We start from the raw sequence: 12,068 nt of genomic DNA, 5'->3' as shown, positions 1-12,068 counted from the left end.
GCCCCCATCCCCTCCTGGCCACAGCTCACACTGGGGGGAGGGGTGGAGGCTGGGCCGCCTCCTGGACCCCTGCCCCCTTGCCCTGCCTTCCAGGGCCGGGCAGCCTCGGTCCGCTGTTGGGCTGGGAGCAAGAAGCAGTGGCTGCCCTTGGAGAGGTGGGTATCCAGGGCTGCCCACCAGGGTGGGAGCAGGGGGGAGAACTAAATGTTGCCCCATTGAGGAGGGAGAAACCCCGAGTACCAGGAAGGCTCTGGTCTGCCAAGGTGACCTGGGTCTGACCCCAGGCATGGTGGCCTCCCTGGAGAATGGAGGGTCCCAGGGCTCCAGGCTGCAGGATTTTGAGGGGGCAGCAGAAATCGGGGAGGATTTCCTGGGCCTGAAATGTGGCTAAGGTTGGGGCAGAGGGGCCCAGGCAAAGGGGGAGGAGAGTGAGGGTGCTGAGCCTGGGGGCCTGGAAGGGAGGTGCCGTCCATGGTGCCAGGTGCCATTCCTCTGGGACCCGGCTCCCCTACGCATGAGGGTTCCCAGCTCCAACGCAGCCTCTTTGAGAAGCGCCCCCACTCGTGTCTCTCTGTGTCTCTACCCACAGCCCTCATCAAAGCCCTGGTCCCCATAGATGCTCCTGTCTCCCTGCAGGCAGCTCCAGCTGGGATGGCAGCTCCAGCATCTCTAAGGGCCTCGGGGGGTCCAGCCCCTCAGGGGGCACCCTAGGCCTTCCACAGCCAGCCGCCTGTGTACCTGCCCCCCACCCATCTGCGGGCCACTCACCATGGGTGGCTGCTTCTCCAAGCCCAAGCCAGGTACCTCCTCTCTTCTCACCCTCTCCCTTCCCCCTCCCTCTGTCGCTCACTCCCTCCCTCCCTCTTCCTGCCACCTTCCTCCTGCCCCTCCCCCTGCCTCCGAAGTAGGTCAGGCTGGGCTGCAGCCGAATGTTAACGCTGTGGGCAGGAGTGGGGGGGCTGGAGCCCTCTTTATTTGGGGCTTAGGGTGCTGGTGGTGGGAATAACAGTGGAATCTTTCTCGGAAAGGGGAGGGGAGGGTTCCTCCTGCTGCTGGGTCGGAGAGAGGAGCATCTCCCTCAGCGCTGGGGAAGGGGGCTCCGGGGACATCCTCAGCAACTGCATGACCAAGGGCATGCAAGATACCCCTCTGAGCCTCACCTCCTCCCCCTAAAAAATAAGCCTGACCTCTCAAAATTGCTATGAGGTGGAGTGGACATGTCCTAGCCCTTTTCACCTCTTCTGACCCCATGTGACCTTGGGCCGCCTCCTGGGCCTCTCTGGACACACTTCCCCATTTGTAGAGGAAATCCCCACCCTGGCTGGCCCAAGCAGTCCCAGCCCAGGGCTGGGGGGCGGGCAGGGTGCTGGGGGATGCCTAGGTCTGCTCTCCACGGAGACCCTTGTGTGCTGGCTCTCCCTCCAGTCCCCACTTTCCCTCTTCCCTCCTCACAACACCCGGAAGGCAGGGGTGTGCAGGCCTGACCCAGATGAAGAAACCAAGGCTGAGAGAGGCCTCTGTAGTGCACCCAGGGATCACCGGCCAGCTCGCCCCAGCTCCCCTTACCTGATACCCATCAGCTCCATTACCTTGGAGCCCATGAGCCTTTTCTCCTTTTCCTGGGTCTGAGGGAGAACTTGCAGGCAAGAGGAGACCTGCGATGCCCTGCCAGGCAGAGGGACCCACCTGCGCCTGCCCCATGACTCCCATGCTGCGGACACCCAGCCCTCGGGCAAATGATGTCCCTTGTCTTGACCCCAACTCTCTCCCGTCAGAAGCAGACAGGAGGATGCTGGCTGCCCCATATCAGGCTCCTGTAGGACTGCAGAGCTGACAGGAGGCCCTGGCAGAAGATGCCACCTGTAGGTTTCTTTAAAGGACCCCAAAGGGCTGGTCTACCTCAGACCCCAAGCCCCAGGACCCCCGGCCCCAGGACCCCTGGTATAGGGCTGGTCACTCCTACCACACCAGGGACAGTGCTAAGAATTTGGGCTCTTGAGCCCAAATCCAGCCCTGCCTGTTCCTGGCTATTTGGCCTTGGGCAGGTGACTTCACCTCTCTGAGCCTCTGTGTACTCACATGTGAAATGGGACTAATAGTTGTGCCCCTGTGCAGGCTAGTGTGCTTGGCATGGGCCTGGCACGTAGGAGGCACTTACAGGGTGTTATTCCCTCTCTGGGGGGCTGGGCTTCCTGTGGGCTGTGGCAGGAGGGCAGGAGCTTGGGCCCCCGGTGCCCATGGTGGCAGGTCTGGGGTGAGGCTTGGGGAATATCAGGGTGTGGGAGTGAGAGCGTTCTGGCCATGACAGTTCAGTGAGGGTCAGGAGGGGCCACAGGGAGACCAGAACGAGCAGAAGAGGCTTCTGCAAATTCCTCACTTTCCACCTCACTGGCTCCTGTGGCTCAGAGCATGTTAGAACAGTCTTCCTGAGCCGCCTCTGTGTGCCCTGTGCTTCAGGGGCCCCATGTTCCTCAGGAAGTGTTCCAGGCCAGTCCTTTGTAAGCTCAGAACTAGGAGGTAGTGCAGGTCTCTTGGCATCTGGTCACCTGCCTTTTATTAGGCCACTGGTGCTACCTAAAGGCTTTCCCTCTTTGTCACGGCAGCCAGGAGGCTCGGAGCTAACCAATAAAACACAGCTACCCAACTTCACCTATTGAGCATCTACTCTGAGTTACATTTATTATTTCCTTCAGTATCCACTGCCCCAGAAGAGGTAGGCACTGTTCTCTCCATTTTATAATGAAGGCATCTGCCGAAAGGGTCTAAGGGATCCACCGCAGCTCCTGAGGCTCCTGACCTGACGTCTTCCCCCGTTAGACTACACCAGCGAGCACCTCAGGGCCTTCTGGAAGGAGGTAGAGGATGAAAACAGCCTGGCTTGGCTGTCCTCTGGGCCCCTGCCAGGCTGCTCCTGTGAGCTGTCTCTCTAATTCTCCTGAAAACATTCTAACACCATTACATAAAGCGTGGAAAATGAAGGAAAAAACCCACCCCACCCATAACCCCCCACCTGACACAACAGCCTCAGCGTGATGTGTTCCTGGGCCCTTCCTGCCCAGCTGGAATCAGGGAGCCACCTTCAGCCCTGTCTCTTGCATGCCTGAGCCTTAGGGGAGGCGGCGGTGGGGGGAGGGGGGCTAGGACAGGAAGGATGAGGGGCCAGACCAGGCTGGGGGAGAGGATGGGCAGGCGTGAGCCCAGCCCAAGCCGGGAAGGGCAGGACAGCAGCCCAGGCCAAGGGAACTGCAGGGGCTAAGGCCCGGAGCTGTGAGCCGGGTTCTTTGTTTCTAGAGGGTCAGGTCTGTGGGGGAGGCGCCTGGAGGCTCAGGGGCCTCGGGAGTTGGGAGGGGGCCTCCTGCCCAGGCCTCGGCCCTGGCCCACGCTGTGCCCCCGGCTCAGCTTCCACGCTCCTTGCAGCAGCAGCCCAGGAGGCCGGATTATCACTGCTAAAAATTCTGTTTATTGTTCCCTTCTAATTAGAAAAATACCCCAGGCACACGGTAGGGAATTTGGAAAATGCGGAGAAGTATAAAGAAGAAAATGATAATCTCACTAACTCCCCCCAGAGGAGGCCCCACTGGTGAGGGCGGCGCTGTGCCCTCTGCATGCACCACCCAGTTGGGGTTCACCCCCAAGGCCCCTGCACCCAGCGCCTGGCAAATGATGAAGGATTCTCAAACCGGCGAGAGCAGCTATCTAAAGTTGCAATTATGGTGCATACACTTTGTTTTTTTAATTTTGAAAAAATTTCAAATCTCTGGAACCCTCGATTCCCCCGTTACCCAGATTCACAGGCCATGCACTGGGCTGCGTCCAGCTTTGGACACACTGTTTCTCAGGCCCCAAACGTGCCCCTGAGTCCTCAGGGATGACGCAGTCCTCTATGGGGGCCACTCCCTCAAGGTCAGCAAGGCTCCAGCACTGAGTTCTCACCTCCACATGGATTCCTGGAGAAAGGGTCGCTTCAGGGTTGAGTAAGCTTTGTTGTGCCCCCTCACTAATTCTGTTAGGGGAAAAGAGAACACGCAGAAATCAATTTAAGCTCGTCCAGGGCCTCCCTCACCCCCCACCCCCCCGCACCCCGGCTCTGCCTTTTGCTGGTGGTGCAGATGGCTTTCTGGAGGCCCGGGGAGAACGCGCACTCAGAGCTCATGGGGTGGGCCGGGCTGGGGGCTCACCGCCATCCCCCCTGCCCACCCACAGTGGAGCTCAAGATCGAGGTGGTGCTGCCCGAGAAGGACCGGGGCAAGGAGGAGCTGTCTGCCGGCGGGAAGGGCAGCCCCCGGGCCTACCAGGGCAACGGCACAGCCCGCCATTTCCATGCAGAGGAACGCCTGCCCGCCCCCCACCCCTACCCTGGTGCCCAGGACTGCCTGGAGGCTGCTGTCTGCCACATCAAAGACCTGGAGAACGGCCAGTGGGTGCTGGGCCTGGGAGGGGGTGGGAGGCTGAGGTGGGAAGACAGCTGGGAGGCCTGGAAGGGACCCATGACTGGCTCCATCGGGGCCACCACCTCTGTGGCTCCTGCTGGTCTGGGGCTGCTCTCCGACCTCTGACCTCTGAGGGCAGGCCCTCCCCTCCCAGGATGCGGGAAGTGGAGCTGGGCTGGGGGAAGGTGTTGCTGGTGAAAGACAACGGGGAGTTCCATGCCCTGGGCCACAAATGTCCGCACTATGGTGCGCCCCTGGTGAAAGGTGAGCTGTCGGTGCCCACGGGGGCAGGGCGGGACCTCCCCGACAGGGGCTTGGCGGCTCCCCCATCACAAGGGAGGCTCAGCCCCCGCTCCACTAGGCCCCAGGCCCCCGTCTATTAGTGGGGTGTCCTGGGCTGTGGGGAAGGGCCAGTGGTGCTGGATACAGGGGTCCTTGGAGAGGAGCTCTTGCTGGTGGCCCAGCCCAGCACTGCCCCCTCCCAGGAGTGCTGTCCCGTGGACGGGTGCGCTGCCCCTGGCATGGCGCCTGCTTCAACATCAGCACCGGAGACCTGGAGGACTTCCCTGGCCTGGACAGTCTGCACAAGTTCCAGGTGGGGCCAGGCATGCAATGGGGTGGGAGCCTGGGGGTGCAGGGGCTGGAGCACCCCAAAGCCCAGCCCTGAGCAACACAGCCCTTGCAGGTGAAGATTGAGAAGGAGAAGGTGTACGTCCGGGCCAGCAAGCAGGTGAGGGGGGAGCTTGGGGCTCAGGCAAAAGAGAGAGGTGAGAAGGGCCTCTGGGCCCAGAAAACAGCATGTTCATGGGCCCTGTGGTGGGAGGGAGCCTAGCGGGTGTGGCTGGGGAGCAGAGTGAAGGGCTGTGTGGTGGGGATGAGGTGGCACTGGAGCAGCAGGACCTGGCCTGCTGGGATGGGCACAGGGAGCCCGGCAATGACCCCAGCTTCCAGCTGCCCCCAACTCGCTGGCCACCCCCAGGCCCTGCAGCTACAGCGAAGGACCAAGGTGATGGCCACGTGCATCTCTCCAAGCGCTGGCCACAGCAGCAGCACCAACGTGCTCATCGTGGGCGCAGGTTGGTGGTGGGTTGTGAGGGGCAGGGTGGGGTGGGGGAGAGGAGGCTCCTGACCCACTGTCCCCTCCGCTCAGGCGCAGCTGGCCTGGTGTGTGCAGAGACGCTGCGGCAGGAGGGCTTCTCAGACAGGATCGTCCTGTGCACTCTGGACCGGCACCTTCCCTACGACCGGCCCAAGCTTAGCAAGGTGGGTGAGCGTGAGCGGGGCCAGGCAGGGCCAGAGCCATGTCCCACTGGGCACAGTTAGGTCCACTGGGACCCTTGCTTGCCGCCCCTTGGGGGTCTGGCCAGCTGCCCTCTCTGTTCATGCCAGGCCCATCTGCAGTGCCCCTGAAAGATCTGGTTTGTCGAGCTCTGTCCTGTAGCTCCTGTGTGACCGAGGCTGCCAGCCCCCAAGACCCCGAGGCCCTGGTCCTCGGTTATAAAATGGGTCAGTGGCCACCTGGTCACTGGCCAGGTGGGGCCGGGCCTGCAGAGGGGTGGGAGCCTGGGGGTGCAGGGTCCTGTCTCAAGCTGGCATCTCCTGCAGTCTCTGGATGCACAGCTGGAGCAGCTGGCCCTGAGGCCCAAGGAGTTCTTCCGAGCCCAAGGCATCGAGGTGCTCACTGAGGCCCAGGTATGCACAATGCTGGGGAACAGGCCTGGGGAAGGCTTCATGGGCACCGTGAAGGGCGTGAGGCCCCAGGAAGTATGGGTGTGCTCTGCCCTCCTGGCCCTGCTGCCCAGGCACCAGGCCTAGGGGGTCATGGGCCCCAGTGTGTGGGGCCACGGACCGTCTGCTCAGGGCTGGGACTTGGGAGCATTAGGAGGGCTTTGAGGGGGAGGTGGTGCCTGAAACTTAAAGGGTCAGGAGAGGTTGCCAGGAAAGGGAGGAAGGTTCATCCAGGTGGCAGAGCCTCGCAGAGGACCTCGTGGGCGCTGGGCGTGGGGCGGGACCCGGAGGCCTCGCTCTGCCCGGCGGGGTCACAGGTGGTCACGGTGGACGTGAGGAACAAGAAGGCCGTGTTCAAGGATGGCTTCAAGCTGGAGTACAGCAAGCTGCTGCTGGCACCCGGGAGCAGGTGGGAGGGGTCCCCACGCCCCTGCCGGTATGCGGAGGGCTCGGGGTGCCGGGAGCCCCGCCCCGACTCTTGCCGTGTCTCAGCCCTAAGACCCTGAGCTGCAAAGGCAAAGACGTGGAGAATGTGTTCACCATCCGGACGCCAGAAGACGCCAACCGCGTGGTGAGGTTGGCCCGGGGCCGCAACGCTGTGGTCGTGGGAGCCGGCTTCCTGGGTGAGCAGCTGGGGGTGCGGGCTGGGCCTGGGGCAGCAATGGCCCTGGGAAGTGCAGGGTGCGAGCCCTCCCCGCCTGGCCCCAGGGATGGAGGTGGCCGCCTACCTGACTGAGAAGGCCCACTCAGTGTCCGTGGTGGAGCTGGAGGAGACGCCCTTCAGGAGGTTTCTGGGGGAGCGCGTTGGTCGTGCCCTCATGAAGGTGAGACCCCACTCAGAACCCACTGCCCCGGCACCTGCCCTGCCCCCGCCTGGCTCTCACCCCTGCCTACCCATCAATCTACATGGCAGATGTTTGAGAGCAACCGGGTCAAGTTCTACATGCAGACGGAGGTGTCGGAGCTGCGGGCCCAGGAGGGAAAGGTGGGCCCTTCTCCACCCCCCGCCGCTTTCTGTCCCTTTCCCTGTGCCCGGGAGCTGCTCACTCCTGCTTTCTGCAGCTGAAGGAGGTCGTGCTGAAGAGCAGCAAGGTCTTGCGGGCTGACGTCTGCGTGGTGGGCATTGGTGAGTGGGGGGCAGGCGGTGGCAGTGAGCATAGTCACCCGCACACGCTCGACAGTGAACTTGGGCCAGTCCCTTCTCCTCCCCCAGCCTGTTTGCACTTCTGTAAAATGGGGACCACAACCGTACCCCCTTGGCAGGGTTGTTGGGGGGTGATGGTACCAGCTTAGCCTGGCCTGGCATGGAGGACGCTCCCAATGACCCCTGTCCAGTAGCCCTGCGCAGCCGCAGGACACAGAAAAGCCTCTAATTAGTCCCTGCTCCAGCTGAGGTGCCAGTCCGGGGAGGGACAAAGCTGGGAGGTGGCAGCATGGGCTGGGGAGGCTCGGCATGCCAACCCCCACCAGGGGCTTCATGGAGAGCTTCTCGGAGGAGGATACACCTGAGGCCTGATGAGAAGCCCCAAGGTCTGTGGGGCTCCAGGCAGCGAAGACAGGACATGAAGGCACAGGGTGTGCCACCTGCTGGGTGATCGGTCTGGGCTGGACTGTGGGAGTGAAGGGCGTGGTGGTGCAGAGCAGTGAGGCAGGAGGAGGGAGAGGCCGGGGAGTGGACACAGTGGCCCCTGTCTTGCCAGGTGCAGTGCCTGCCACGGGCTTCCTGAGGCAGAGCGGCATAGGTCTGGATTCCCGAGGCTTCATCCCTGTCAACAAGGTGGGGCTGGGTGGGGAGGGCGGGCAGTGTGCTGGGGCCGGAGGTGGTGGGAGGTCCCGCTCAGGGCGCCAGTCCTACCTACGAGTCCCGGTCCCCTCCCCACAGATGATGCAGACCAATGTCCCGGGCGTGTTTGCAGCTGGCGACGCTGTGACCTTCCCCCTGGCCTGGAGGAACAATCGGAAAGTGAACATCCCACACTGGCAGATGGCTCATGCCCAGGGTACCACCAGCCCTGCAGCAGCTTGGGGTGGGAGGCTGTCCCAGAGTCTCAGCCTTCCCCAGGCCTACCCCCTCAGTTGCTGGCCTCGGGTCCTGCTCACTGGGTCAGCCATTCAAGGCTCTGTGGCAGCCTGTCCAGCCAGCCCCATGCAGGTGGTCAAGGCGGCTCACAGAGACCTCCCATCTCAGACCTCCGTCCAGTGCCCTCTTGACATCCCATTTCACCAGCCACAGTGCCCCACCTCGCTGGTCCCTCCACCAGCCAGCCTCTCCTTTCCTTTTGTCCTCAGAGACACATGTTCTGCAGAATTCCTCACCAACCTGTGCAGTCACCCAGGGAGGGAGAGAGGGGTTTAGTAGAACCCGGGCCAGCTCCCCACTCTCCCCTTTGGGCCACTTGACTGGCTCTGTGAACCCAGCTGCCTCGTGCAGGCCCCTGGGATGTGGCCGTCTGGGCCTGGAAACCTGGGCTCAGTGGGGACCTGCTGTGCTCTCTGAGGAACAATCTTCCCCCTCCCCTTGGGCGGTCCCTGTGCACACCTGGTCTGGGCCTCTCAGCCGCAGGTACAGCCAGTTAGCTGCCTCGGAGAGAGGACGGCCAGACCCCCTGCACCCTCCTCCCTTCTCTCGGCCTTCACGTTATCTGAGCATCTGTGCCTGAAACCCCACTCCTGGTACCAATTTCTGCTCGGGTCCAAGGTCTAAAGTTGGTGCTAGGTTTGAAGGAACCAAAAGCTACTCATCAGCTGAGTATAATTAAGGTTTAACTGGGAGGGTCCAAGGACTGTCACAGACCTCCAAATACAGGGGTCCAGTGGGGCCTTGTCCAAACTGGGGAGCCACCCACCCTATTCTGTCTTGGGCTCTGAGTGAGGCTGTCATCCCTGCTTCCCTGGACACTGGTGCCCCATTCGCCCGCCTCCCTCCTCAGACCTGACCTGTCCGGTTAGTTGCCTGTGTCACATCTGAAATGGTCCCGGGAAGCCAAGCCCTTCCAGACCCAGTCCAGGCACTTCATCTTAGTGGCCAGGTTTGGGCCTGGTGTCCCTCTCTGCACGCATTATCTGCGAGCAGCGGTGGACAGTGGGTTGGGCAGTGATTTACCTCTGGGGTGGGGGGGAATAGCCCCACCTGTCAGGCGTCCCCAGAGAGCCGGGGCAGGCAGTGGAGGGGTGGTGAGGGCTCGGGGCGGGGCTCTCACGACCCCGGGACCCTCAGGACGCGTGGCGGCCCAGAACATGCTGGCGCAGGAGGCGGAGATCAGCACGGTACCCTACCTATGGACCGCCATGTTCAGCAAGAGCCTGCGCTACGCGGGTAACAACGGGCCCCGGACGCGGGCAGGGCCCAGGTGTGGCAGAGTGAGGAGGCGGGGCTTGGACGTCAGGGCGGGGCTAGAAGCATCCAGGGGGCGGGGCCATGACGGCCGCAGGTGGAAGCAGGGAACTCCCTGCGGGCGGGGCCAGGACCCCCCTAAAAGGACCGCAGGGGCGGGGCCTGGGGTCCAGGGCAGAGTTGGAAGGGCACTGGGCGCGGACCCCGTGAAGCCCAGTCCCTTCCTCCCGGCCCGCAGGGTACGGAGAAGGCTTCGACGACGTCATTATCCAGGGGGATCTGGACGAGCTGAAGTTCGTGGCTTTTTACACCAAGTGAGAGCAACGGGGTGGGGCGGGGGCGGGAAGCAGCGGGTACTCAGTCGGGAAGGGGGCTCGTCCCGGAGAAGCTCTGCTCCGGAGGAGGGGGCTTCCCTGGATGGTGGGCCGAGTGGCACGGGAGGCAGCTAGGCAGGGGCCGGCCAGGAAAGGGGAGGAGGTGGGGACAGTTCTTGGAGGGGGGTGTTGACACCCTACTTTTACACCGAGGAAAGTGACACAGGTAGAGAGTGGGGATCTCAGAACAGGTTCCCGCCCTGAACCCCACTGGGCAGGAAGGCTGGAGCCTCTATGGGGTCCTGCAGGAGCAGAAGCCATGCTGGGAGCTCAGGACATTCCTGAGCGAGAGCCTCCCTGGGCCTCAGCTGGACTCGGGTCTCCAAGGACAGGGGCTGCTGCTGGGCAGTCCTCAGGCTCGGCCACCTCTCCCTGCAGAGGCGACGAGGTGATCTCCGTGGCCAGCATGAACTACGATCCCATCGTGTCTAAGGTGGCGGAGGTGCTGGCCTCCGGCCGCACCATCCGGAAGCGGGAGGTGGAGTGAGTGTGGGCACTGGGTGCCTTGGGGAGGGGGGAGAAGTCCCCCGAGGTGCTGGTTCTAGCTGCCCCCACAGTCCTCCAGTGTTCTCCCCAGCCCCGCCCCCCATCAATCAGCCTGAGGCTCCCAGGGCTATGGTGTGGTGTGGGGCAAGGGTTGTGATTTGGGAGAGGGCTGGTTATTTGTGCTCTTGGTGGGTAGAAGGGAAAGAGGCTGTGTCCAGGGCAGGACCAGTGCTGCGGGGAAGGGTTAAGACCCACTGCTTGGGCAATCACTGAGCCCGGGACACCCCACTGCACATGGTTGAACACAACCATGGGGAAATGCAGCTAGTGTTGCCCCTGGGGACATCCTGACAGAGTTGTGGGGTGTTGTTCAGGGTCTGAAGAACACCGGACACCAGCCATTACCCTCATCCTGGCATGGTGCCACTGGGAGTCACCCTGTGGACTCAGTGGCCTACAGAACCCCCACCACCACCACCAAGGGCTGAGGAAAGCCTGGAGGCCCCAGGATGGGGGCGGGGGGGCTCAGACTGGAAACGGAGAACCAAGGGGGGACAGGAATGACACACTCTCTCCCCGGCCTTCTCTGTCTCTTCCTCTTGCCTTCGCAAAGGCTGTTTGTGCTGCACAGCAAGTACGTGTGTTCTCTCCTTCTTCCGAGCCTTTCCCACCTCAGCCCAGAGCCTACGCCTGGTGGTCTCCCCGCTCTGCCCAAGTGCACATCCCTGCTGGGCACCAGGGCCTCGCACAGCTCCCTGCTGTCTTCAAGGGCTAGCTGCTCTTGGTGTCCAGAGGGGAACCTGCTCCCTTCTACCCTCACTCCTCCTCCCTCATTCCTGCAGGACTGGCGACATGTCCTGGCTCACAGGGAAAGGATCCTGAGCTTGCACGCAGCGGACTTGGGCAAGCATGTTGGGTCATCAGGGACAGAGGCCAAGCCTGGGGGGCAGGTGCCAACCTCCAGTTCCCCAGGAGCCCCCAGGGCAGAACCTGAGCCCTCTCAGTGCTTGCCTTCGGCTGCCTGGCTCACCTCCCAAGAGGCCTCAGCGGCCTCCAGGAGATGCTCAGCCCCCAAGACGTCCAGTGCCACTGATGGCTGGCAGTGGAGGCAGGACAGACCCTGCCTCTTCTTCCTCTATTGGGACTGGTCCCCTGTAGGACCCTGCAACATATTAGACATTATCTTAAAATTAAAACTCACACATTTGCAGATCTGTGTGACTTCCACTGTAATTGGGCAAACTCTCATGAGGGTGAAAGATGATGAGACAGGCACGACCACAGACCACAGAACGCTCAGTGTCACACCAAGGAAGTTCGGTCTGTGAGCGCCCAGAGGAGGGAGCAACCCCTTTGCTGCCCCCGGGGTTAGGGAAGGCTCCTCAGACCAATGTCTTGGATCTGGATTTTGAAGGAAGGGCACTCCAGTTAGAGGGGACAGCACATGCAAAGGTTTTGAGGTAGGAAGTGCTTCTTCAGAGGTCAGAGGCAGCTCGGGTTTGGCAGTTTGGCGGCGTTGGCCCAATCAGTACTGAGGAGCAGGTCCCAAGACAGACCCACGCTTCTCATGGCAGCCTGAGCTTCCTGAATGCCCATTTCGCAGGTGAAGTAGCTGAGGCTCTGCTAGAGTAGGACTGAGAATCCAGAGCCTCTGCGCCACGCTGCCTCACAGCCAAAAGGAACGCCGAGGGGAGACGCGGGGACCGGGTCGGGGAC

The 12,068-nt window shown here is 62.3% G+C and overlaps 1 protein-coding gene across 1 annotated transcript; it reads left to right on the top strand.

Moving 5' to 3' along the window:
* Positions 1 to 674: 674 nt before the first annotated feature.
* Positions 675 to 11,345, top strand: AIFM3 (AIF family member 3). Its single transcript, XM_079942184.1, has 19 exons — positions 675 to 800; positions 4,204 to 4,417; positions 4,585 to 4,694; positions 4,916 to 5,025; positions 5,116 to 5,160; positions 5,410 to 5,506; positions 5,581 to 5,693; positions 6,036 to 6,122; positions 6,476 to 6,567; positions 6,651 to 6,781; positions 6,867 to 6,982; positions 7,072 to 7,143; positions 7,221 to 7,284; positions 7,859 to 7,935; positions 8,041 to 8,158; positions 9,376 to 9,474; positions 9,731 to 9,806; positions 10,245 to 10,349; positions 11,195 to 11,345. The coding sequence occupies exons 1-19, from the start codon at positions 770 to 772 to the stop codon at positions 11,232 to 11,234; spliced, it is 1,797 nt and encodes a 598-aa protein (XP_079798310.1). The 5' UTR covers positions 675 to 769; the 3' UTR covers positions 11,235 to 11,345.
* Positions 11,346 to 12,068: the final 723 nt, after the last annotated feature.

Source organism: Stenella coeruleoalba (assembly GCF_951394435.1).
Source record: "Stenella coeruleoalba genome assembly, chromosome: 14".
NCBI lineage: Eukaryota > Metazoa > Chordata > Mammalia > Artiodactyla > Delphinidae > Stenella > Stenella coeruleoalba.
Note: the sequence above shows the minus strand (reverse complement) of the source record. Positions and strands in the feature narration are given on the sequence as shown.